This window comes from Rhodamnia argentea, chromosome 4 (assembly GCF_020921035.1).
Source record: "Rhodamnia argentea isolate NSW1041297 chromosome 4, ASM2092103v1, whole genome shotgun sequence".
Lineage (NCBI taxonomy): Eukaryota > Viridiplantae > Streptophyta > Magnoliopsida > Myrtales > Myrtaceae > Rhodamnia > Rhodamnia argentea.
In genome coordinates this window covers 22310741-22335487 of record NC_063153.1, presented here as the reverse complement: position 1 = coordinate 22335487, position 24747 = coordinate 22310741, and the positions used below count along the sequence as shown (strand labels likewise).

General features: G+C 43.1%; 2 protein-coding genes and 1 pseudogene across 2 annotated transcripts; all 3 read left to right on the top strand.

The window, feature by feature from the left end:
• Positions 1 to 849: 849 nt before the first annotated feature.
• Positions 850 to 2445, top strand: LOC115740597 (annotated as a pseudogene).
• Positions 2446 to 12908: 10463 nt separating this feature from the next.
• On the top strand, positions 12909 to 17527 carry LOC115740647 (U-box domain-containing protein 34-like). Its single transcript, XM_030674178.2, has 9 exons — positions 12909 to 13171; positions 13311 to 13432; positions 13764 to 13879; positions 14295 to 14395; positions 14477 to 14772; positions 14858 to 14959; positions 15314 to 15742; positions 16241 to 16990; positions 17137 to 17527. Exons 1-9 carry the CDS (start codon positions 12967 to 12969, stop codon positions 17335 to 17337), a joined length of 2322 nt encoding a protein of 773 aa, XP_030530038.1. The 5' UTR covers positions 12909 to 12966; the 3' UTR covers positions 17338 to 17527.
• A 4650-nt stretch (positions 17528 to 22177) lies between these two features.
• Positions 22178 to 23897, top strand: LOC115740691 (protein ALP1-like). The gene has a single exon (XM_030674252.2). The coding sequence runs from the start codon at positions 22223 to 22225 to the stop codon at positions 23696 to 23698; it is 1476 nt and encodes a 491-aa protein (XP_030530112.2). The 5' UTR covers positions 22178 to 22222; the 3' UTR covers positions 23699 to 23897.
• Positions 23898 to 24747: the final 850 nt, after the last annotated feature.

The window sequence follows — 24747 nt, the reverse complement described above, 5'->3', positions numbered from 1 at the left end:
TGAAAAAACCGTAATTACTAGAGAGAAATTTTTTAGACATGTGCTCGTCACCGACGATGATGTGAGATTCGGTGATCGGCCGTCGTATGAACTTTGATTCTACAATAGATTCGTCTTTGGGAAATAGGTCGGTGCGAGTCTTTGTAAGCAAGCAGTACCAAGTTGATTCACTTTTCAGATTTTCTTATTTTACTTGCTTTGTCAATTCGTATATTTGTCTTGAAGTTATGTATTACTTTTATCATATGAAATGAAGATTTTCGTTCCGATAAAAAGAAAAGAAAAAAGTCGGCGACGATCTATGTTGACCTAGAAGTTGTGTTTGTGATCGTACTACATTGGCATCATGCATGGAGCGAAAACCATCCGAAACTTCATCCACAGAAATTATTTTCGTTAAGAGTAAAGCCAGGTCCCTCAAGATTGATTCGATTGTATCGATATATCAGATAATACGACGCACTCTAAATAAATATTTTGGTTAAGCGAGTCCTACTTAATATTTAGCAATGGTCGCTCGTAATAATTAGTGTGTCAATTCCCATCCCATCCCATCGGGACAACATCATAGTAATGGTCCTCCTTCCTTGGAGCAGCACATGCCCTTTCCTTTAGCCTGAACGCCCTCGTTCAACTACCATTCTAATTCAAGCATTAGATGTAGCAGCTGTTCCGATCAGTGTGGCGTACAAGTTGATGAATTCGGGCCACATTTGCAGTGAAGCTCTTCGTTTTTTGGGCAAGCGTGGCTTGAAGATAGATAGCTAAATATCAAAGAGCAGCTTTTTTGAGACACCGCCATGGCAAACAGAGAAGCTTCACGTAGCGATGTTCCCATGGAAGTCTCCGTTTCATGAAGCTGGTTTCTCTTTAACTCTCTCTCTCTCTCTCTCTCTCTCTCTCTCACTTCTTCTTCCACACAGCGCCATGGAAAACAAAGAGCAGCTTCACGTAGCGTTGTTCCCATGGCTCGCTTACGGTCACATCATGCCCTTCCTCGAGGTCGCCACCTTCTTAGCTCAAAAGGGTCACCGCGTCTCCTTCATCTCCACCCCCAAGAACCTCCAAAATCTCCCCGCGAATCTCCCTCCCTCGATAACCCTCTTCAGACTTCCTTTGCCTCGCGTCCATGGCCTCCCCGACTCAGCCGAGTCGACCTCCGAGTTGCCGTACAACAAGGTGCCTTACCTTAAAAAGGCATACGACATGCTCGAGCCAGCTGTTGCCGAGTTTCTTGCGAACTCGGACGTTGACTGGGTGATCCAAGACTTCATGTCTTTCTGGTTACCCCAAGTGGCGAGACGGCTCGGTGTTAAATCGGCGTTCTTTTGGATATTAAACGCCACCGGCATGGCCTTCGTTGGCCCGCCATCTCTTCTGATCGATGGTCTGGCCCGGGCCAAGACGGCAGAGGACTTGACGGTCGTTCCCGAGTGGGTCAATTATCCCACGAAGGTCGCGTTCAGGCTTCATGAGGTGATTAACGAAGAGGATTTCGTGGACTCTGACTCTAACATGTCGGTTTTCGAAAGGGTTGCCTAGTTGGTGCAGGGTTGCGAAATGGTGGCCGTTAGGACCTGCATCGAGTTTGAGGCCGAGCCGCTGAGTCTGCTCGAGAAGCTTCACGGGAGACCCGTGGTTCCGATGGGGCTTCTGCCGCCACAGAATAAAAGCCGCCAAGGCGGAGAAGGGAGATGGAGCGAGCTGAGGCAATGGTTGGATGATAAGGAAGAGAAGTCGGTGTTCTACGTCGCCTTCGGCACCGAGGTGGCTCTGAGTCAAGAGTTCATGCACGAGTTGGCGTGTGGGATGGAAAAGTCAGGTTTGCCCTTCGTCTGGGTGGTAGGCCAAAAGGCCGGCCCGGGCGTTATCCCTGCCGGGTTCGAAAGTCGGGTGTTGGGTCGAGGCTTCGTCTGGGAGGGTTGGGCTCCCCAGCTCAACATCCTGGCCCACCCGTCGGTCGGCGGGTTCTTGACACACTGCGGGTGGAGCTCGGTCGTAGAGGCACTGGGGCAGGGCGTGGCGCTGATCCTGTTTTCCGGAGGGACCTCGGACCAAGGGCTGGTGGCGAGACTGATGGACGAGAGGCAGGTCGGGTTGGAGGTGCCGAGGGACGCCCGAGACGGGTCGTTTGCGGCTGGCTCAGTAGCCGAGACGATAAGGCGGGTCATGGTGGACCCAGAGGGAGAGGAGGTGAGGGCGACCGCGTGGGCCATGAGGGAGATATTTGGCGACGTGGAGTTGCAACTCAAGTATGTGGATGGGTTCGCCCGGGCACTCGAAAAGGGCATAGCCTCGAGTCGATGATGATCTATGTCGGACTGAGATGTTGTGTTTGCGATTGTACCACATTGGCATCATGCATGGGGCGAAAACCATCTCAATCTTGACCCGCATAATTTGCTATCATTAAGAATAATGCCGGGTCCATCAAAATTGATCCGATTATATCAATTTATCAGACAACATGGCACGCTCTAAATTAATATTTTTGTTAGGCGCGTCTAATTTAATATCCAGCAATGATCGGCATGAACAATTAGCGCGCCCGTCCATCCCATCGGGGCAACATCATAGTGGCCGAACTTCCTTTGAGCAGCACATGCCTTGTTCCTACGGCTTGAAAGCCCCACGTTCAGCTACCATTCTAATTCGGGCTGTAAATGTTAGCAGGTGTTCGGATCATTATGGCGTGCAAGTTTGATGAATCTGGGCCACACTTTGCACTGAAGTTTTATCGTTCTGGGTGCAAGCGTTGCTTGAACATAAAGGGACAACTCGATCTCTAGACCAGGCATTCTTCAACTACTATTCTTCAACCATCATAGGATTAAAAAAAAAAAAGACCGATTCTATGGCGCAGAAATATTAGTCAATGAAAAATTTGAGCAACATCGTAACAATCGATGCCTGAACATCTTCCATTAACGACGGAGATGACCCATTTCATTAATCGAGGCAAAGACTGTTTTCTAAATAGGAAAATATCTTCTCAATAATCGATTCTTCGCGAATCAAAACTTTGAGATACCCCGTCGAGTCCCGCAATAAAAACCCAAGGTTCTATACAATTTCTGCATTAGTCGATGATTTGTGAAAAATTACCGATAGAAAATGATAATTTATGAACCCTGCTCCAAATTTATCTCTTTCTTCGCAAAGTTCACCAAAAGCACAGCAATCGCAACTAGATAATCCATGGACTTGATTGAATATTTAGCAACAACTCGGGAAATATATTGAACAAATTAAATATTTAGAGATGACATTATACATCGAGTTAAAGTTTAGAGATTATATTGAATAACTTAAAAGTTCAGAGATAATAGTGCATATTGAAACAAAAATCATGGACTATATGCGTAATTATTGCAAAAACTATTAGTTCTTCTAGTCCACATTAGCCTTGGGCGCACATGGCAGACAGCTGAGAGCAACTACTGTGTATCGAAACAAAATCATGTTATAGATGGGATTTCCGAGGAGTCTTCCTCTTGCAAGCGGAACAGCTCCATCTTGGCCAAGTTAGCTTTCTTTTTTCTTTAAAAAAAATAAATATCTTTTTTTTTAAATAAATGTGTATCAAATGAACGTTTTTCGTTTTGGGAGGAAAACTTACTGGCGTGGACACCGCCCATCCTACATATTTCATTTATTAAATTACCTCTTGAAAGTTCAAATGGATACCTAAGGCATTGATCTTACTTTGTTATGCATGAAAATATGTCTTAGAGAATGTTTGCTCTAACACACAATAAGAAAAACTACCGTGACATCTAGTGGGATGATCGTTAATTGTTCTAAAAATTTAAACTGTTAAATGAATACGTGGTTTAATATTTCAGCATTTTAGAAGCTACATGCAGCGAATGTACCATTCGAAAAAGAAAAGCGTCAAGATTACCAACATGATTTGAAAAACAATAATATCTCACGGTCGAGAGCAAGTCGGTCCTTGAACTTTCTCTTGGGTGAATCATTAATCACAATAAAATAAACTTTTCATATTTGATAAGTACCACGTCGTAACTGTGTGAAGTGCGAACTTCATAATTCTTAACGACTAATAATATTTATCATTATATCTAATATTGAAGTTATTATGAAATGCACCACCTTTTTTTTTTTTATAACCGATCCGGAAAACAATGAGCCCTTGACAATGATGATTAATTTCTCGATATTTCAAGGAAGGCTAATAATCTTTGGTTTTCTTTCTGTGCATAAGCAACTTTCATTTTGATGTTAGCAATAGCATGCAAAAGCAAGAACCATTTACGTGGGCCTTAGCTTTTCTAATTAGCCCGTCACTTATTAAGCCCAAATCGCAAGGCTGTTTCGTAATTTCTGGCCCATTTCATACAACAGCTTATTCATTACAAAGGTCAATCCGTCATTCAAGGTTTGTCCGGTAATGCTCTTATTTCTCTCGAAAAAAGAACATAAATCTATTTAGTAATATTAGTCAATTTTTCTGTTCTCAAAAACAGATCAGTGGCCAGGGAGCAATTTGGAACAAAAACAAGAAGAAAAAAAAATTTACTTCTTTGTTCTCGAAAATAGAATTAAAAAGAATCATTTCTGCTCAGAAATTATTCTCGAAAATATAGTTGTTACCAAGCAGGCCCTCATTGTCCTTCCCCTCTCTTTCTATAGCAAAACGAGCACGCCTATTGGGGCGAAATGAGCAACACCGGTAGCGGCTATTGTGGTGCTCCGCCGGCAATAAGAAATGTTAATTAGTGTCAATGTGCAATGTGGTCCTTTAACTTTGACTCAATGTGTAATGTGGTCCATAAACTTTAAATTTGTTCAATGTGGTTCATGAACTTTAGTTAAATGTGCAATGCGATCCCCGAACTTTCAATTTGTTCAATGTAGTCTATGGATTTTTGTACATATTGAACTTAGTTCCCGAACTACAAGAAAATGTTAATTAGTGTCCCTAAACTTGAATGAATTGAAGGACAACATTGAACATTTTCATATGGTTCGAGGACTAAGTTGAACATATATCAAAAGTTCATGGATCACATGAAACAAATTGAAAGTTCAAGGACCACATTGCACATTGGATAAAAATTCGGGGATCACATTGCACATTGGATTAAATTCGGGGACCACATTGTATATTGAATCAAAGTTCAGTACTATTTGAGTCATTATCCCAAATAGAAAAGTTGGAAAGCAATAGGAGACAAGAACTTGCATACTGGAAAGTCCGAAATAGAGCATCACTAGAACAAAATCCTCAACAGAGCATCACCGAAACAAGATCCTCATCGGCGCACCGACAAAATCCGGCAATTGGAATGAATAATGAACAGAAGAGTAAATCCCACGGTGACGGGACAAATGTTATGACTCTTGCTAGTATTAAACTCGACACACAAAAACGGTTCATCAAGAATCTAAAATGACAATGAAATCGTGAACTCCATCTTGCAGATTCACAGCATCTCAAATTCACATCCTATGAATAAGCTCGAAAGAACCCGACGAGTTCGGGGGATCGAGAGTGCTATAAATCCAGCAGTATGATATCTCTCTCTCCTTTGCCTATGTGTTTTTGTGTTTTGCCTTTAGAAGCATCCTTAATGATCCACATGTTAATCATCAAATTATTTTGAGCAATCCTATGAGACAAGTCAAAGGAGAGAATTACGGTTTAGATATCGCGAAACAATGAAACCAATTCGGGTAATCGGGAAAACCAAGCGGTTCACGTAATTACGTTATGTGAGTTCCACGAATGTCGAAGATCCTCAATTTTCGCAGATTCCCGATGCTTTCGGGTAATTCCACAATCGCCGTAGACTGCCAATCCAGCACGGTCAATGATGCCAACTTTCTGATTGAGTCGGGGATCTCTCTCAACGAGCGGCATTCTCGTAATAACAAGCGCCGCAAAGACACAAGAGAGCATATAGAGTCCGGAAGTTGAGCAAGTTTTGGAGAAAATCTTTGGTCAAGGAGAGATAGAGACTCTAGATGGCTTATGGAGCTAGGTATATGGGTTAATGATGCACAACAAGAGGCATCAAGAGTCTCGACCTCCTTCGGATAACCGATGCTTTTAGGTAATTTCGCAATAGATCTTAAATCCAACACAATCAATGATGCCAACTGTCCCACCGAGTCGGGGATCTCTCTCAACAAGCAACATCCCCTTAATAACAAGTGTCATAGCGACACAAGGGAGCCTCTGGAATCTAGAAGTTGAACAAGTGCATAGCATTTACTTAGATCAAGGAGAGACAGAGATGTTAAAAGACCTATGGAGCTAGGTATATGGGCTAACATTGCATAATTAAAGGCATCAAAGGTCTCAAGCTCCCTTAGAGAACTAATGCTTTCGGGTAATTCTAAAAGCCCTGTAGATTTTAAATCCAAGACAGTCAATAATTCCAACTTTCCGATCGAGCTGGGGATCTCTCTCAATGAGTGACAACCCCCTAATAGCAAGCGCTACAAAGATGCTAGATGGACCATGGAGCTGGGTATGTGAGCTAACCATGCACAATTAGAGACATCAAGAGTCTTGAGCTCCATTAGAGAACCAATGCCTTTAGGTAATTCTCTTATCCCTGTAGAGTTTAAATCCAACTCGATCAATGATGACAACTTTCCGATTGAATCAAGGATCTCTCTCAATGACCAGCATTCCCGTAATAGCAAACACCGCAGAGATGCTAGATGGCCTATTGAGCGGGGTATGCAAGCTAATGATGCACAATCAGAGGCATCAAGAATTTCCAGCTCCTTCAGAGAACCAATAGATTTAGGTAATTTTTTAATCCACAAGTGAGATAAGTCCAGCCGAGTTAATGACACAAGGGAGCCTATTGATTCGGGTAATTCTTCAATCCCTAAACGAGATAGGTCCAGCTGAGTTAATGACACGAGGGAGCCCATGGTTTTTGGAAGTTGAGCAAGTTCCATACAACACCAGGCATGTAGAGTCTCCAGCTTTATCAAATAACCTCTTGCAATAGAAATCTCTTGTATTGCAATGTCATCTAAGAGAAGATTTCTCAACTCTTCCATTCTACCTACTCCTGCAAGTCACTCCTTCAGTCTCCCACAAGACCCGACATCCAAGGATACAAGTAGACATGGTCACGGGCCGGTTTGGGCCCGGAACCGGCTCGTGGAAGAATCGGAACTGGAACTGGCTCGGCCTCTCACGGGCAAGTTCCGATTTTAAAAAATTAGGAACCGGTAAAAAAAAAATTAGGGAAAGAGTTGTTGCTCTCCCCCCCGGGGCCCCACCCCGAACCCGGAACCGCCCATTCAAGGGCCGGTTCCGGTTCCATAGTGGCCACGAACCGGAACCGCCGGTTCCCGACCCGTGGCTATACCTAGATACAAGGGTCTTGATTTCCTCGATAGAAGGATGAATCTCTTCCAAATTCTCACAACTTCTAGAAGTAACATTAGTTTAACTGTTTTCTCCATATTTCTATGTCTTTCAACTGAGAATAAAGCTATATAAACTATGGGTAAGTTACACATAGAGTAAGATCTAAACTTTTCCTATTTTTCAATTTTTAATTTAACGTAACCTTTTTAATTAAGTGAATATAAACACCAATTTTACCAAATGAGAATAAGGTTACAGTGTAGTAATTATTCTCTAGCAGTAGTTATTTACTCTACGAATGAGCTTTAAGTGACATTGCCTTTCTTATTCCCGGTGTGAGCAATCCTCTAAAAAGACCAATTGAGCATCATTGGCTTAGTCAGCCTTTACCTAATACTTCACAGGCTCATCAAACAACGTTTTTCATCTCGTGAGAATCGTGATTTACACAAATTAAAATTCAAAGATAAAGAATGAACGATTCAATGGCCTCTTAAAAAATATGCATGAAATCCGGCAATTTCGTGCACAACAATTTTGTCATCACCCTTATTAGTCCTTATAAGCAAGTGTTTTAACATGGGCATGCAATTATGGTGTGTTATAAGATGTTCAATCAAAACTTTGTTAGTATCAAATCGGATTGAGCATGATATTTGATGTTGTGAGCAAATAAGAATAGGGATGTTTTCTTTCTTACTGGAATTTTAATCAATCTCCTTCATAGATTCACCGTGTTAGGAAAATAAAAATAAAGCAAAAATAAAAGAAGATATGTGAATTTTTTATGTGGAAAAACCTTTCAAATAAAATATAGTAAAAAAAATCACGGTACCACGCTGGACAATCTCTTAACTATCAGTACCGGCGTCATAGTTTCGAGTTACAACTACAAGATAAAGTTATGGGTGAAATTACATTATCATCCTTAGTAATTATATTTTCCTCTCTACTTTTCTGTAACGCCCCCGTAACCGGTCTTTCATTTTCGAGCCAGTCATTGAGCCTCGCGAAATCAGCCCAACTTCCCTTGAACAGTTGTGTTCTCTCTCTATTTTTCTAGCCAGCCATTGTGGGCCATATAACCCATTTCGTTTACCCCATCAAATTTTTCCACGAGTGCCCACATCAAGCTTAACTATAAAAGCCACGTGCAGCCTCAAGTTGTGCAGAATAGGGACTCATTTGCGGCTGTTCACACACTCTCTTGGATATATCGTCATCGCGAAGCTTTCCTCCTCCGCCGGCTCGGCTCCTTCGACTGACCAATCTTCCAGTGGCTTGTTGACGACCAATAGACGCGAGCTCAGCTGCGGCGACGTCCAAGGCAAGTCGATCTCTAACCCACCTACTAGGCTGTGTAATGGGTGTCGAGTTTCGGGGTAAAGCGACGGGGGAGTGACGAGTGAGCTTGTTGCGGGGAGATTGGTGATTGAATAGAACCAACTGGTGGTATCGGTACAACAAAAAAATGGGTCTCGGCTGCGAAATGGGCTGGTATTAAGTTGGGTGATTTTTCCACGAGTTTTCAATGAAGTCGGGCACGGTATCCTCATGTGTGAAGTTCATTTGCAATTGCTTGTGGAGTTTTACTGCTGAATGGTGGTCGTAATTGCTCTATGGGTCCAAAATGATGAGGGCGAACTCGGGTGACGTTGAGCCGAAGGGCTGCAGAGTGTGAGTGGAATTGAGGTGTCGAGTAGGGGTTATGGGGCTACCGAGGGCTTGGCGTTGAAGGCTGTGGGGTTACGGATTATCGCGAGTTGGTTACTCGATCGCGAAAAAAAAAATGGTAGCGTGGAGAAGAAAATGAAGTCCAGTTTCTATTGGATTAATATGAACCATTAATCCTTACCGTGGATCAGTTTGGGAATTATGTGATTGACAGGAATTTTGCACTAGCCTTGTCGCGAAGTTTGAACTAAAATGAGAGTTTTGTGGCTATGGTACAAAAGAACCTCAGAAGTAGAATGAATAAAAATGAGTGTGGTCGGGTGGTTTGGAATTCTAAGTGGCGCCAATAAGGAGTGTCCAGTTGAGGAATTTCAGGATTTTTTTTGAAAACCAGATTGCTCTGGTCTTAGTACTTGAGTAAAGATTAAAAAAAAATAAGGGTGGTAGGTGGGATAGAAAAATATGCGAGTCAGTGAGTTCTAGTATCAAGAGCCTTTGGTGGAGACGTTCCTTTGCTTAAATAATATTGAGTGCATTATGTGGTATAGTCTAATTAATGACAATAGATGAAATCATAGTTAAATTAGATTCTCTATTAGAAGTGTATGCATATGTTAACGTGTGCTATTTGGTAACGTGCCTTGATATGTTGAATGTCGCATAACATAAACATGCATTCATGGAGCGGCATTAAGGAAAACTCAAATTAATGGGCTTCGTGCCCGGTGAAATATCCTCTATGGAGTTTATGGGAAGACCCTGTTGTGTGATCCGGGTAGCCCCGCTGTGTGATCCGGGTAGCCCTGCTGTGTGATCCGGGTAGCCTGGCTGTGTGATCCGGGTAGCCTGGCCGTGTGATCCGGGTAGCCTGTTTGTGTGATTTGGACCCGTCTCTATGGTGGAACGAGACGTTAACAAGAGTGCACGAATACATGACATGCATTAACATCACCCACATGTGAGCACATGAACGCCGCTCGAGATGAATGAGATGGATACATTGAATGATTTGTTTGGTTGTTCACCGTTATCTGTTCATTTTATTATACAATTTAGTCGGTGATTTAGAACTCTGACTTGCTGAGTTTTCTCACTCCCTATCGTTGACATTTTTTTTTTAGGTGAGTGACATGCACTTATTAAGGTGTCGGGAGCTGGGGTCTAGTCGAGCTGCTACGGGTGGTACCAAAGGAGGAGGATCGAGGTACTGGTCGTTACATTTTCCCCGTACTTTTGTTTATTAGACTCCATAATTTTATCTATCTCCCACATGAAGACAATTTTTCAAAACGGCAATAGCCTCTCATAGTCTTCACTCGCCTTGTTACCTGAATTGTCCTAGCATTGCGGCCTCATTATTAGTATTCTTGAAGGTCAACCGAGGCAATGGACAACCTCAGTTTTTCAGTGGTGACAACTTTTGTTAACATATCTACTGAATTCTTCGCACTAGTGATCTTCTTCAATGGCAATAATGTATCATTTATTAACTGATGAATATGATGATCCTCCAACTCAATGTACTTTTCCTTTGAGTGAAATATTGGATTCTATGCAAGACAAACAATACTCTAACTATCATTGAAAAGAACACTACTATCTTACTCCTTGCCTATCTCCGTTAGAAAATTCTTCAATCGAATCATCTCCTTATCAACTTCAAATATAACAACATACTTTGCTTCAATGGATGAGAGGCCCCGTATTTCTGAAGTCTAGACCCCCAAGTGATTACAGTCACCTAAGGTAAGAACATAGACGAGGTGCTCTTCCCATTGCATGATCTATATTTGGTCTGGTACATACCATAATATATATTAAGCTTTTGAGAGCTTGAAGTAACTTCTTAACATGGTACTTATGGGCTTTGCATTTTGAACTGCAAATCAAAATCTAGCACTTTCTTGATACTCTTTAGGTCATTCCATCACGCCGACCTGGTAATCAATATGACTTTCATCATCATGGCGCTCCTTTGCCCAAAGTGGGCCACATTGAACTTTAACATGGTGGAGCCAAAGTCGACTCTACTTTTGTCGCCAGTTTTAGATCTGGCTCCGTTGAAGGCCGTGTATCCAAATTTGTCTCCTTATAGCCACTCGGGGCTTCGTTGCGAGCAGTCACAAATGTGTCTACGAGAATGACTTGTAGAGCAAGAATAATGGTGGTGGTGTGAACGTCATCTCTTGTGTGTGTACATATAACACAAAAAAATGCAAAGTATTTTCAAAACTCCATGACATAGAAGAGAAATGCTATTATCACAGTCCGGCCAAATCCTCGATCGAGGATGGAAACATGACACGACCAACCGGCCATGCCACGATTCATTCAACAAACCAATGCATGGCCGAGCACAATGATCAACCAGCGGGGCCTTGTCGCTGAAGCTAGGCCACCGCCCCCGCCCCCGCCCCCGCCCATCACCTGCGGCCGTCACTTGGCTTGGCCAAGGTGACCGGCCGTTGCTAGCCCTGGGTGAGACCTCGCCGGCCTAGCTTGCCAAGATCCGAGTTGAGGAAACCCGGATTTGGAATTGAATTGGGTGCTCTTTTTGCACATCTCTTTCCTTGGCGATGTGATGAAGTTTCTCGCTGAATATGAACCCAAATATGGGTTGAGGAAATCTAGATGTGAGCGAGCTGGGCGGGCGAGGTCGCACCGGGGGCCGGTAACGGCCGGCCACCCTTGGCAACGACCTCCTCCGGCGATGGGTGGAGGCGGCGGCCTAGCCTCGGCGGCTAGGCCCCGATGCTCTTCCTCTTTTTTTTTTTAAATTAATTTTTAGCCTTTTCTTGGTTTTTAATTAATTTAAATAATATTTTCAAAGGAAAAGAATTTAAAAATGCTACTTAGGAGAGAGAAGGTAATTTTAAAATGCCATGTTATTGTTTTTTGTTAAACGAGTTAACGGTATTAAACTAAAGGACTCGATTGGACCAATTGACAAGTTTTAGGACACGATTGCAACTTTTACAAGTTTTAGGACCTAATTACACTTTCACGATAACTTTTATGACTTTTAGTGAACATATACTTACTTTTTATAATTGATGGAATATTTTTGCATTGATATACCACAGGGTGGTCGCCCCGATCTCCGACATTCCTCCGAGTCAGATAAATTGGGATACAAATGCAAAGTCTTTCGACTTTAGGATCGTGCACTTGATCACTTAATCAATCTCTTGAAAGTTCAAATGAATATCCAACACTTTCGATTTAAGATATTGTGCAAGAAAAGATGATTATAACAATTTTGATCTGACATGCAACAAACAAAACTACCATAAAATGTAGCGTAACCATTGCCAACTCTTAGGTGCATAAATCATGATAAATATGCTTTGCATAACCGATGATACCATGTCGTAATTGGGAGAAGTGTGAACTACGAAATTCTCAATGGCCAACGAGAGTTTATCATTTGTCCTAAAAATGAGAATTAATCACCTGATATGTCAAGGAAAACTGAGTAATCTTGGGCTTTCTTTGTTTTAATAATTTTTTAAAAATTATTTAAAATATTTAAAATGTCCACATCGGCACTAGTCGTTCCACGTAGCACAATTGACGTCCACGTCAATAATTTTAGATCAAAATTGATTGAATTGACTCAATCGATAAGTGTAAAATATTTAGAACTGAATTAGCACCAATATAACAAGTTTAGTACTTTTTTCGACAACTTTCCCTCTCTTTGATGTTTGCATGCAAAAAACAAGCACCGTTCACTTGGGCGTTATCGGTCGTATTCCTAATCCGGCCCGTCATTTGTTAAGCCCAAACTACAGGCCCGTGTCGAAATTCCTGGCCCATTTGGCACAGCAGCTTGTTCACCACAAAGGTCAAATCAGCCTTTCCCCTTCCTCTCTCCCTCCCCCCGCTCTCTCTCTCCACACCGAAACGAGCGCGCCTAGTGGTGCGAAATGAGCACCACCGGTGGTGGCGACCGTGGCGCTCCGCCAGCGATGTCTGCGATGGCGGTGGCGGTGAAAGGAGACTTAAGCGGCTTCGAAGGAGGGAGAGGAAGCCGCCGCGCCGTCCGTTGGGCCATCGAGAATCTCATGCCTAGAGCCGATCGGTTTGTCTTGGTCCACGTGATGCCCAGAGTCACTTCAATCCCCACTCCAAGTACGTTCCGCGACCGCATATCACGTCCATACGCGCCTTATGTTGTTTTGACAGCAATTCTTACAGCCGTAGACTATTGTGATGTTGATTGACCAAGTCAAGGCCCGATCACTTCGATTCCATGCGGTGTTCCTTGCAGGCGGAGATCGTATACCCGTGGCGGAATTGGACGAGAATGTGGTGGCGATGTACGTGGAGGAGACGAAAGTGAAGTTTGAGCAGGTGTTTGTTCCGTTTAAGAAAATGTGCAAACCTTGGAAGGTGAGTTTTGCTTGCTCACTCGTATTCTGTTTTGGTTAGAACCAGTATCAACGGTGAATGAAGAATGACTTGAGCTCTAATAGTGGGAATGATAGATGTACTGAGCTCAGACGATGTTATCTGAGAAAACCACAGGTGTAAGTTTTCTGAAAAATGTAGTATAACTGCTGTCACAAATCTGAACCGAATTTGGAATCGAGATAAGCTGTATGAGATAGCTTGAGAAGTTGAGGAAATAGAATAAGGAAGTATGACTATGGTTATACCGTGGAATTTTGTGAAGATCATTGACGGCTTTTTTTTTTTAAATTCTATGTTATGCATTTGGTAGGTGGAAACTGTGGTGCTAGAAGCTGACAATCCTGCGGCTGCGCTCCTTCAATATGTGTCAAACTCGGGAATAAATAATCTAGTTCTTGGTTCCTGCTCATCGAACGCATTTGGAAGGTACCATGAGTACTTATTTGGTGGGAAAGATGATCTCTATTCTTACAGTTTCCTTAGAAAAAGAATTATGGTGTCATGGTTGTTATACTTAATCGGAGCATGCGATTGCCAAACATACATTTATTGAAGCATTTATTTCCACATTTTTGGAGGAGTAGATAAATTGGAGTCAAGATACTCTTAACATCATTTTGTATATATCCTGATGGTGTTATCTCATCAGATAGAGACTTATCTCAGAAAACTTTAGAGCTATTTGCTCCGAGCTTGGAATTGTGTTTGGGTGCATTTGAGGCATAACATAAGCATTTAATCCATATGAATGGAACTACCATGTCTGTCCACCTCTTTATCCTTAGGTTAAATCTTCTTTCATTTTTACTGTTAAATCTTAAAAATTTGTTCATCTTGTTAGGAAGCTGAAGGGAGCAGTAGTACCTGCAACTGTTCTTACCTGTGCCCCTGAAACTTGTGATGTTTATGTGATATCTAGAAACAACATTGTCAACAAATCCGGTAATTCACTCCTATAGGATTTGTCTCCTCGTTTACCAGAGAAACTGCTGTGGAAAGATAATTCGATCTTCCCTCCTACAGATAAAGGTTCTAGTCATGGTATGTTGACTCAAACAAACCACAAAGATGTTTTTGGTGGATCTAGTAACGCAATGTCCTGGACCAATTCTGTGTGCGGAGAATCTGACTCCAATAATAGCTTCAGAGGATCGCCGCCATCAGAGCCTAGCTTTGTGACTGCACTAGCTTCAGGTTATACAGATTATCCCGACAGTGCTAATGTCAATCAAGAGAGTAGACATTTGTATATAGGAGATGCACGTGAAATAGATTTCGTCCAGCAAAGCACACTGATGGCTTCTAGACCAACTGAACAGGTGGCCTTTTAAGTATTTCCAACCCTGAGAATCTTAGTATTTTGGTTGCCTGAATAATGGTTAATGTGCAGTGTTCATTTTACAGTCAGATGTGCAGGCTGAAATAGAGAAGCTGCGGCGGCAGTTGGAAGACACAGTTTCTATGTATGAACGGACTTGTGAAGAGCTAGTCCATGCCCAAAACAAGGTTTTTGTCTATCATTTAACAGAACTAAAACCTTATGACTAGTTTCATTAGTTTAGCTAGACAAGTTATGCAAAATTTTGAAAACATGAAATTGTGAAACAAATAATAAAGATCTTGCATTTAAATTTCGCTATTGTCCCAGTCAACTTCAAGTTATTATCAAAATCATAATGATTGACAGGATTCTCAGGATGCTTGTCTGTTGATTGTAAATCGCAAGTGTCTTGAGAACTAGAAAATGACATGGTCTTCAAGGACCTGGCATGAAGTCGAAGAAATCATCTGTTCTGGGGAAGTCTGGAAGACTCTTGTTCCCCTGGATTTTTTGACAATTTCTTGTGACCAAATTCTCAGGTTCAAGTACTTTCTTCTGAATGTGGGGAAGATGCTCGAAGAGTGAATTCTGCCCTACAAAGAGAAGAAACTTTGAGGCAAATTGCTGCTGAAGAGAGAGCGAAATATATGGAAGCTTTAAAGGAGGTTGAGGAGGCAAAGAGTTTGCTTGCTAAAGAGGCGTATGAAAGGCAGATTGCTGAACTGAATGCCCTCAAAGAGTCCTTAGAGAAGCAGAAAATTATGGATATGCTCCTCTCAAGCGATAAGAGGTATAGAAGGTACACCAGGGATGAACTTGAGCTAGCAACAAATTCCTTCTCTGAAAACTACATGATTGGTGAAGGAGCATATGGGAAAGTCTACAAATGCAATCTGGATCATACTCCTGTGGCTGTTAAAGTTCTTCAATCAGATGCATGTGAGAGGAAAGAGGAATTCCTGAGAGAGGTGTCCCTTTAACCTGACCCTTCCTCTCTCACATCTTGGTGCTTGACTGGAGTTTTCATTACGTGCGAGATTTATGTTGAGTGATTTGTTGCTAATTCATCCTTGCTTAGGTTAAATATCACGTAATTTACGTCATCTGTGAAGCAACCTTGCTTTCCTAACCTCTACTGGGGACTTCTTACTTCTTAGGACTTCTCCGTTACTACTTATGGGATTGCATTGTACATCTCTTCTGTAAGGATTCGCCTTCAGCTAGGGTCAATGTAATCATCTATTCCTCTACTAATACTTTTATCTCTAGGATTCGCCTTCAGCTAGGGTCAATGTGATCATCTATTCCTCTACTAATACTTTTATCTCTAGTAGAACAATGGTTATGGATTACTTATATGTTCTGTTTAGATGCTATCTTCTTCACTGAATTTATTCCACTTTGTGGAGCTTCAAGTGAATTTGATCATTGTCAGTGACTGTTGCTGTTTTCCCCATCCTTTGCAGGTTGAGGTTCTTAGCCAACTTCGGCATCCTCATCTGGTGCTGCTACTTGGAGCCTGCCCAGAGATTCGTGGCCTGGTTTATGAATACATGGAAAATGGAAGCTTGGAGGAGCATATCTACCGGCAGAATGGCAAGCCATCTCTTCCATGGTTTGTTCGGTTCCAGATAACTTTTGAAGTTGCTTGTGGACTTGCATTCCTTCACAACTCGAAACCTGTCCCCATCGTACACAGGGATCTAAAACCTGGGAATATTCTTTTGGGAAAAAATTACGTGAGCAAGATTGGGGATGTTGGATTGGCCAAACTTATTTCTGATGTAGTTCCTGATAACATCACCGAATATAGGGACTCTATGTTGGCAGGTACAATATACTACATGGATCCAGAATACCAAAGAACAGGAACTATTCGACCCAAATCGGATTTGTATGCTTTTGGAATTATTATTCTTCAATTGTTGATGGGTTGTCACCCAAATGGGCTTCTATTGAAAGCTGAGGAGGCCATTGAAAGGGGCTCCCTTGCCAGCATCCTGGACAATACCGTTAAAGATTGGCCAGTTGCTGAAACAGAGAAATTGGCTCAAATTGCTCTCAAATGTTCGAAACTTAGGTGCAGGGATAGACCAGATCTTGAGAATGAAGTATTGCCAGTTCTTAAGAAGCTGTCTGATTTTGCAAATGCTAAAGCTAGAGTTGAAAGAGAGAACGCTTGTGCTCCAAGCCACTACTTTTGTCCAATCCTTCAGGTGATGATTTCCCTCTACACTATGTAAATCATCTTTTTTCTTTCTTCTTCCTTTTCTCCTTTCATCAAATGAGCAGGCTTTTTTTTTTTTTATTTTATTCACATGTCCCTATATCTAATATACCTGGTTTTGTGCAAATGTTGCAGGAGGTGATGCAGGATCCATATATTGCCGCTGACGGTTTCACATACGAGCACAGAGCAATAAAGGCATGGTTTGAAAAGCACAGGGTGTCCCCTGTAACCAGGAAGAAGCTCCAGCATACGGTTCTTGTACCCAACCAAACTTTACGGTCGGCAATACATGACTGGAGATCCCGGGTGACTTACGAAGGGAATCATGATTGATCTGTTGTAGTTTTCTGTAACTTATTTGCTTTTATAATCTGTATATAAAGACTGTAAATAGTTCTATAGCACGCTGTTCTCTGGAAGACTACGACCATCATTCTTCCTTGTTCTCTCCTATAGAAATGCCTGAAAGATGAGAAGTATTGTCCATAGTCTTATAATGGTGATACCGCTTGTTTCTTTACCACGTGAAATCACTCCCCCCTTTTTCATTTTAACCATTTCCAGGCAAATTCAGGGATCTGGTCACTATTGTCTTGGGCAAGTCTCATCATGTCCAGATCAATTAACTTCTGTATCAAGCTTCTTTTCAGAAAATTTTGTCCTTGTGGATCAAAAGGAGCTCGGGGGATGCCAGACATCACGAAGTATGGGATGACATCCAAGCGCCCGGATCATTAAGTCACCGCCCCACCATCGAGAATGACATGAACTTCACCAAATCAGCTGGCAAGCAGGTGTCCGGTGCGTGCGAGTTTTGGGTCATGAAGAATCCTTTAATGTACGTATAAATGTTCCCCATGTTTTTCCTGTTACTGTTGTCTTATGAAAAAGTTGGCATTGGCGCCTTTGGCTCAAACGGGAGCTGTCCTGGGATCCAAACTCCGTTGCAGTTATGTATCAAAAGCCACCTTGGTGGACCCTCATTTTATGAACTTTTGCTTTTTTACCGAAATCGAATGGCGGATTCTTGAACCACCAAAAGTATCTCCCGCTGCTTCAACCCCTGCTGATACTTTTGGAAATATAATATGCAAAGACAATTTGTTTTTGGGAGGGCAATTTTTGGGGATAAAAAGAAGAAGGAAAAAAACAGAAAAACGTGCTAGGAAACAGGTGTGAAGTGTCCATTGCCAGAATGGCTTCCACGATTTTCACGACAATGGTGATTTTGCAATTTCTGGAATGATGGAAAGCAATGCAATGATACAGATTGGGGGGTCCCTAAGGATAAGGGGTTGACGGTGACTATAATAATGCACGTGCTAGTGTTAAGTGGTTTTGGTAATTTGTTGTGAAAACGGATGGACCGGCGTAGAAATCAGACATATGTAAAACTAAACTCATAGTAACTGAAGTGGTTATTTTCACCGTACACAATATGAAAGCTCATTTCATATGGATGGAATGTTCACGAAATAAGTACACCAAATTTGTCAAAAAACTAAAAAACTTAAGTTCTTTTCGAAGCTTTTGATCATATCTTCATCCATCCGTTTTATTTTCAATCCGAATGGCCAATCATCCTCCAAAACTCGTCGACTTTCTTTTTACTCGCCATGTAAATGTTGCAATGAAGGGATTTCTTTTCCCCCCCTTCAGCTCATCGCTACCCATTGACTGGGTTTCGTAATCAGTCGCTCTCGGGCCCCACCTTAACTTTCTTGCTGGTTAAAGAAAAAAAACAAAAATGACATTGGAGACTTTCTGGACCGGTGGACCCTGCCTTTCAGCGTTGCGCGATTTGTGGCGTCATAAAGCGAGAAGAAAGAAGGGCAATTTAGACGTCATCAATGACGTGGGTCGCGACAACGACGCCCTGCCAGACTCCAAATCCCGATGTCGAAAGGGCATTGGGACGTCGCGGTGTGCGCGCAGGCACGCGCTTCACATTGACAACGTAAGTCGCTCATCCCCTCCGTACGGCGTTCGCTCCCACCACCTCTCCATTCCGTTGATTTGATTGCTCTTCTGCCGCCACCCCTGATTTGAATAATTTCTTTTCCCTTTTTTTTGTTAAAATCTCCGCATAATATCTTCGATTATAACTGAAAAAGGGGGGGAGAAATCGCTTTCACTTAAGTGAAAAAAAAACAGTTTATACAACTTGCTCAATGACGCGGCATGCACAATTGGTACTTTGAAATTAGCTGCATGAGACCGCCCATGAAATACTTAAAAATAAACATTATCTTGTTGTGAAAATTTTGAGGCGAGATAGGTTATGATTCGATTTGTAGATATGCAATCAAATCACAATTGAATCGAGCTATAGATTCATGAATCATGAACCCTTAGCCACTAAGCGGCGCTCGAATTGGTATAATCTTGTTTTCCTTAAACTACGATTAATGCAGTTTACTTAAATGCAATTAAAGATATGAAAATGATATGCAAATGCTGGTTGTTTAACTTCAAGAAACTATTTCTAAGGAATTTATTATAGAAAAATGTTGGAACTAAGAAAACATGAGCATATTTAGATCTACATATCAATGTCTCTATGTTTGTAGATTTCAGGTGCTCAATGTCAAATTAAATTCAAAATCCAAGTTGCTAAATTTCTCTCTTTCTTTTCCTTGATAAAATCAAGGGGTTCTAAAGGTAAAAGCCAAATGGCAAGCATTCTCAAGAAAGTTACTTCCTCCAAGGGCGAAAAATAATAAATAAGATTTCGTTTATTTCGCGAGAAACTATTGATACATTTTTCTAAAAATTATCGCTTGTATCGCTTGAAAAAATTAACTAATAAAAAAATGTTTACTTATGACACTTTCATAAAATGATGGAAATATATTTCGTTTGTTCATTTTTACAAATGATACAATCGATCATATTCGTGTTTACTTTCCGCAAAACCTTTTTTTTTTTTTTTGCCACATTTATCACATACTTTGCCATCTCTGATCCCAAAATGGAAAAATAAAATGATGTAGACAAATGGGTCGGGCACGAAATGGGCATGATCCTAGAGATGGCCAAAATGAACCATGGGCCTGGAGCCAGCCCGTTGATCTAGCCCACTGTTCTAACCCGGAATCAGAATCGGCTCTCAAGGGCCGGTTCCGACCCAATTTAAAAAAAAAAAAAAAAGGTCCGGGGAAAAATAACCATTAGGCCTAGGAACCGGCGATTCCGAACCGGAACCGGAACCGGCGGTTCCACTTTTTTCAAGAACCGGAACCGGAACCGCTGGTTCTTGAACCGGAACCGGCGGTTCCAAGGAACCGGCCACCTATACATGATCCTGTTGCTTCAGGGATAATTTCGGCTAAAGATGAAAATATGATTTACGCAATCATCAGGAAGGTTCATCAATCGTCAGTACCGTGCTTAAGTATTCATCTTTGATTTGTTCAATCAATCAATCAAACAGTTGCTCGACACCAGAAGAAAAAGGTGGTCGGTGAGTCAAAACGATGGAGAGAGATGGAGAATTTTTGGAAGAACGGATAAATATGCAGATGTCCCAATCATGGGCTTCCTCGAAATGGAGACGATAAACGTCTTCGGTCGAGTCAATGTTCCTGCCTTTCTGTCTTTTCCAACCGAAGGAGGAGGAGGGATCCGCAGCTCAGCTGAGTTGCCCACCAATTTGGTCTTTTTTTAATGTTTTCGCACGAAGCTTCTCATGCCTTTCCTTTCTCGTGTGCCGATGTCATCCCAACCATCAGCCTTTTTTTTTTTTTTTCCCTGGATGAATCAGTGGATCTTTGACCTAGGGTTTGGTTCGGCTATGCTCCAAGATGTTGCTGTACCCTTTCAAGTAGAAAGGCTCAATTTTGGAAGAGCTTTTGAGAAATGAAATATGGTTCTATGTCAACAAGATTACGATCGTGCTTGAGTTACTTAAACGCTCTCGTTATTTACTGGCCCACTAATTAGATCTCGTAATTTCACGTGATGTTTAGCCTTGCAATTTCTTATGGTATAAACTCTCGATTTGTTACAAACTCGTCACGCAATTATAAGTTTTGGCCATTGTCGACGAATAGAATAACTATTCTAAGTTTCGGATGAACCAATCAATCTCGGGCCACGTAATTTCTCTTGCTCCACCACAAAGAACGACTAAAAAGGCACATCCGAAGGCGATGTAATCCGAATCGAGCGTCAGAGCCGGACAACCTTCTCCATTTCTCTTATTAGATACTTGGTTTGAGCTATTCCAAAAACTTCGGCTGAAATGAGAAAAACCTATGGAAATTCCCCAATCACTATGAAAAATATTATTTGAAAATTTTTAAGGGTTAATTTCAAATAAGAGCCTGAATTGTTAGTATTTGCTCAAAGAAAGATTTGAAATAGACATTATTTCAAATAAGGATATGGAGTAGCTAAATCATATCAAATAAGAGCTTGAAGTAGCCATCACAGTTTCAAAGAAGGGCCTAACCTAGCCGATCAAAGGGTATTTTCGTCCTTTTACTTTTTTGAATTTCTTTCTTTTTCTATTTTTTTTTCCTTTTCCTCTTCTTTTCCTTTTTTCCTCTTCCCTCCGCCGGCCATTGCCGAACTAAGGCGAGGGCCGCCAATTCCATTTCCTAGTACCATGACCAAAATGAACTCCCGCTTCCATCTCTCGAGCAAGGGCATGCTCTCGCCTAAGATCAGCAATGACTAGGGTGGGAAGGAAAAAAAAAAGAAAAAAATGTAAAAAAATATATTTATAATTATGTTTTTAAAACACCCTTCTCCGATAGTCGGAATAATCATATGTTCGCCGGTCGACCAAAAATTCATTTGACACGATTTGGGCACTTTAAGCTCTTATTTAAGACAGTTGACCATTTCATGTCCTCATTTAAAATAAAATTCATTTCAAACCTTCGTACCGTCGTTTGAAAAAAAATGACGGCATTGTAGACTCTAATACGAAAATTTCTCAAATTTTAAGAAGCTCACTGGCAAAAGTCCGAAACGGCCTCGCAAGTTCCCAACCGCGTGAAAATTCGCTGCGCCCTATTTTATTTGTATTTTGTTCGTCCATCCAGGTGCAGAGCAGTCAACACCACACGGAGAGAGAGAGAGAGTAGACAGTCAAACCGCCGTCAAACACCGCGTTCACACTGCCGCACACGCTTCCCTCCTCTCGTATTTAAAGTCCCCCACCCTTCTCCTTCCTCCGTCCAAAACCACCACCTCCGCTCTCGAACCAACAATGGAAATCTCTTCCTCCCCGTTCCTCACCCAGGAAGACTACTCTCACATCTTCAGCTTCTTCCAGCAGCAAGACATGGATGCCTTCAACCTCCTCTCCAACCCCTCCAAGCGCCGCCGCTTCGACGACCCCGACGACCACGACTCTCAGGCCCCCGCCCCCGCCGCCGCCCCCCTCGACCTCTTCGCCTCCCTCTTCTCTTTCGACGGCGACGACACCCCCTCCGAAGACGAAGACCAGAAATGGGTCCGCGTCGAGGAGCACCCGCGGCAGATACCGGTTCCCGGTCCGAACAGCCAGCGGATCGGTTTCGAAGCGGACGAGGCCAAGAACAAGAGCGGCAGCAACAAGCGGGCTCGGCGCCCGGCGGCCAATGGCAATAACAGTGGCTCCCCGGGTCCGGTCGAGCCGGTGTCCGGATCGACCCGGAGGCTGTGGGTTAAGGACCGCAAAAAGGAATGGTGGGACAACCTGAACCGCCCCGACGTCCCGGATGAGGAGTTCCGGGCCGCCTTCCGGATGAGCCGGGCCACCTTCGACATGATCTGCGACGAGCTCGACGCTGCCGTCACCAAGAAGAACACGACGCTCCGGGAGGCCGTCCCCGTCCGGCAGCGCGTGGCCGTCTGCATCTGGCGGCTTGCGACGGGCGAGCCGCTCCGTCTCGTGTCCAATCGGTTCGGGCTCGGCATCTCCACCTGCCACAAGCTCGTCCTCGAGGTCTGCGCGGCCATCAAGGACGTCCTCATGCCCAAGTTCCTCCAGTGGCCCGACGAGCCCCAATTGGGCCGCATCAAGCGCCGATTCGAGTCGCTCTCGGGCATCCCGAATGTGGCCGGGTCAATGTACACGACCCACATGCCGATCATTGCCCCGAAGAGCCAGGTCGCCGAGTACTACAACAAGCGGCACACGGAGCGTAACCAGAGGACGTCGTACTCGATCACCGTGCAGGGCGTGGTCGACGATCGCGGCGCCTTCACCGACATCTGCATCGGGTGGCCGGGGTCGTTGCAGGACGACCAGGTCCTCGAGAAGTCGGCCCTGTACCAGAGGGCGAGCCGAGGGCTCCTGCGCGACCTCTGGATCGTGGGCAATTCGGGTCACCCGTTGACGGACTGGGTCCTCGCGCCTTACACACAGAAGAACCAAACGTGGGCTCAACACGAGTTCAACGAGCGGGTCGGGGAGGTCCAGGGGGTGGCGAGGGAGGCCTTCGCGAGGCTGAAGGGGAGGTGGGCGTGCTTGCAGAAGAGGACGGAGGTGAAGCTACAGGACCTGCCGGTGGTGCTGGGCGCCTGCTGCATACTTCACAACATATGCCAGATGAGGGAGGAGGCGGTGACGGAGGCGGAGCGGTTCGAGCTGTATGACGACGAGATGGTGGCCGAGAAGGCGGTGAGGTCGGCAGCGGCTCAGCAGGCCAGGGACCACATCGCCCACAATCTGTTGCACCACGGCCCGGCCCGGCCATGACTGCGTTTGCTATAGCTGTAAAAACGTCACGATACCTGTTGGATACCATAGAATCTCTGCTCTTTCTTTCTTCATTTTCGTTTTTCGAGGGCTCTGATGTATTTTTAGGTCCGGTCAAATTCTTTTTTGACGCACTTAAGTTCGGGTTTAGGAATTGTGCAAATAACACATCACGTTTTGAAACTAAAGTTACGATTTTTCCCCCGCCTTCCCTTTGCTTAATAGCGCCCGAGTACCACCCATTTAGTGGGCATCTTCTTCTTCGCCGTAGCCTCGAGATGGACAGCAAAACAGATCGGGACGAAGACCGTTTTTAAGAAGGTGGATCGGTGCCTCGAGGAGAGACCGGAGAAAACCCGGGGCTAAGACAGCAGAAGGAATGGAGTTTGGACAATATTTATGTACGTACGGCCCATGAAATGGCGACATGGGCTTTGATTGTTGTGCCCAGGAAAAACCTGGGTTGAAACGCAAAACTTAAAAATTGTTGCGGGAAAAAAAATATAAATATAAAAAAACTATTTCTCGTATACTTGTTGCTGTCAGCCTGTCACTACTACACCCCTTGTTTGACAAAACGGCAGTTTTCCGTTGAAGCTTTTTACTAGTAAAACTAAAATCCAGTTCGTTCCCGGGTCCATCCGATCCGACTGTTGGATATGTCGTGAAACTGAGCTGCGCTTCAAGCCCTCGGTTCCATCCAATTCGTGCTAATTTTCTTCGATTTTTTTTTCCAAAAATGGAAAGTGGGAAAGATATAAAAAAAAAAAATGACTTAGTCGAGACATCCGTATGTTGGGCTCCTGTAATTTTGAGTAAAAAATCCTAAAAATTACTAAACTCGAAACTCATGGGAAAAAACCTCTTTTTATGTGACTGAATACTAAAAATAAGAGAAAGTACTGCAGTTGTTTTGCGTGGAAATTTAGTAGATACTACATGTTTTATTGTTGTTCGTGGAATTTTGAAAGCTAAAAGGGAGATGGTGGAGTGTAAAATACAGCATTCAATTTAATAAACAGAGATTTATAAATGGATTTATTCTTTGA

Excerpts from the sequence above, each read along its gene's own strand:
- LOC115740691 (XM_030674252.2), top strand. The coding sequence starts at position 22,223 with ATGGAAATCTCTTCCTCCCCGTTCCTCACCCAGGAAGACTACTCTCAC.
- LOC115740647 (XM_030674178.2), top strand. The coding sequence starts at position 12,967 with ATGAGCACCACCGGTGGTGGCGACCGTGGCGCTCCGCCAGCGATGTCT. Across the intron at positions 14,960-15,313 it reads TAGTCCATGCCCAAAACAAG|GTTCAAGTACTTTCTTCTGA; the intron begins GTTTTTGTCTAT and ends CCAAATTCTCAG. Across the intron at positions 15,743-16,240 it reads AAGAGGAATTCCTGAGAGAG|GTTGAGGTTCTTAGCCAACT; the intron begins GTGTCCCTTTAA and ends CATCCTTTGCAG.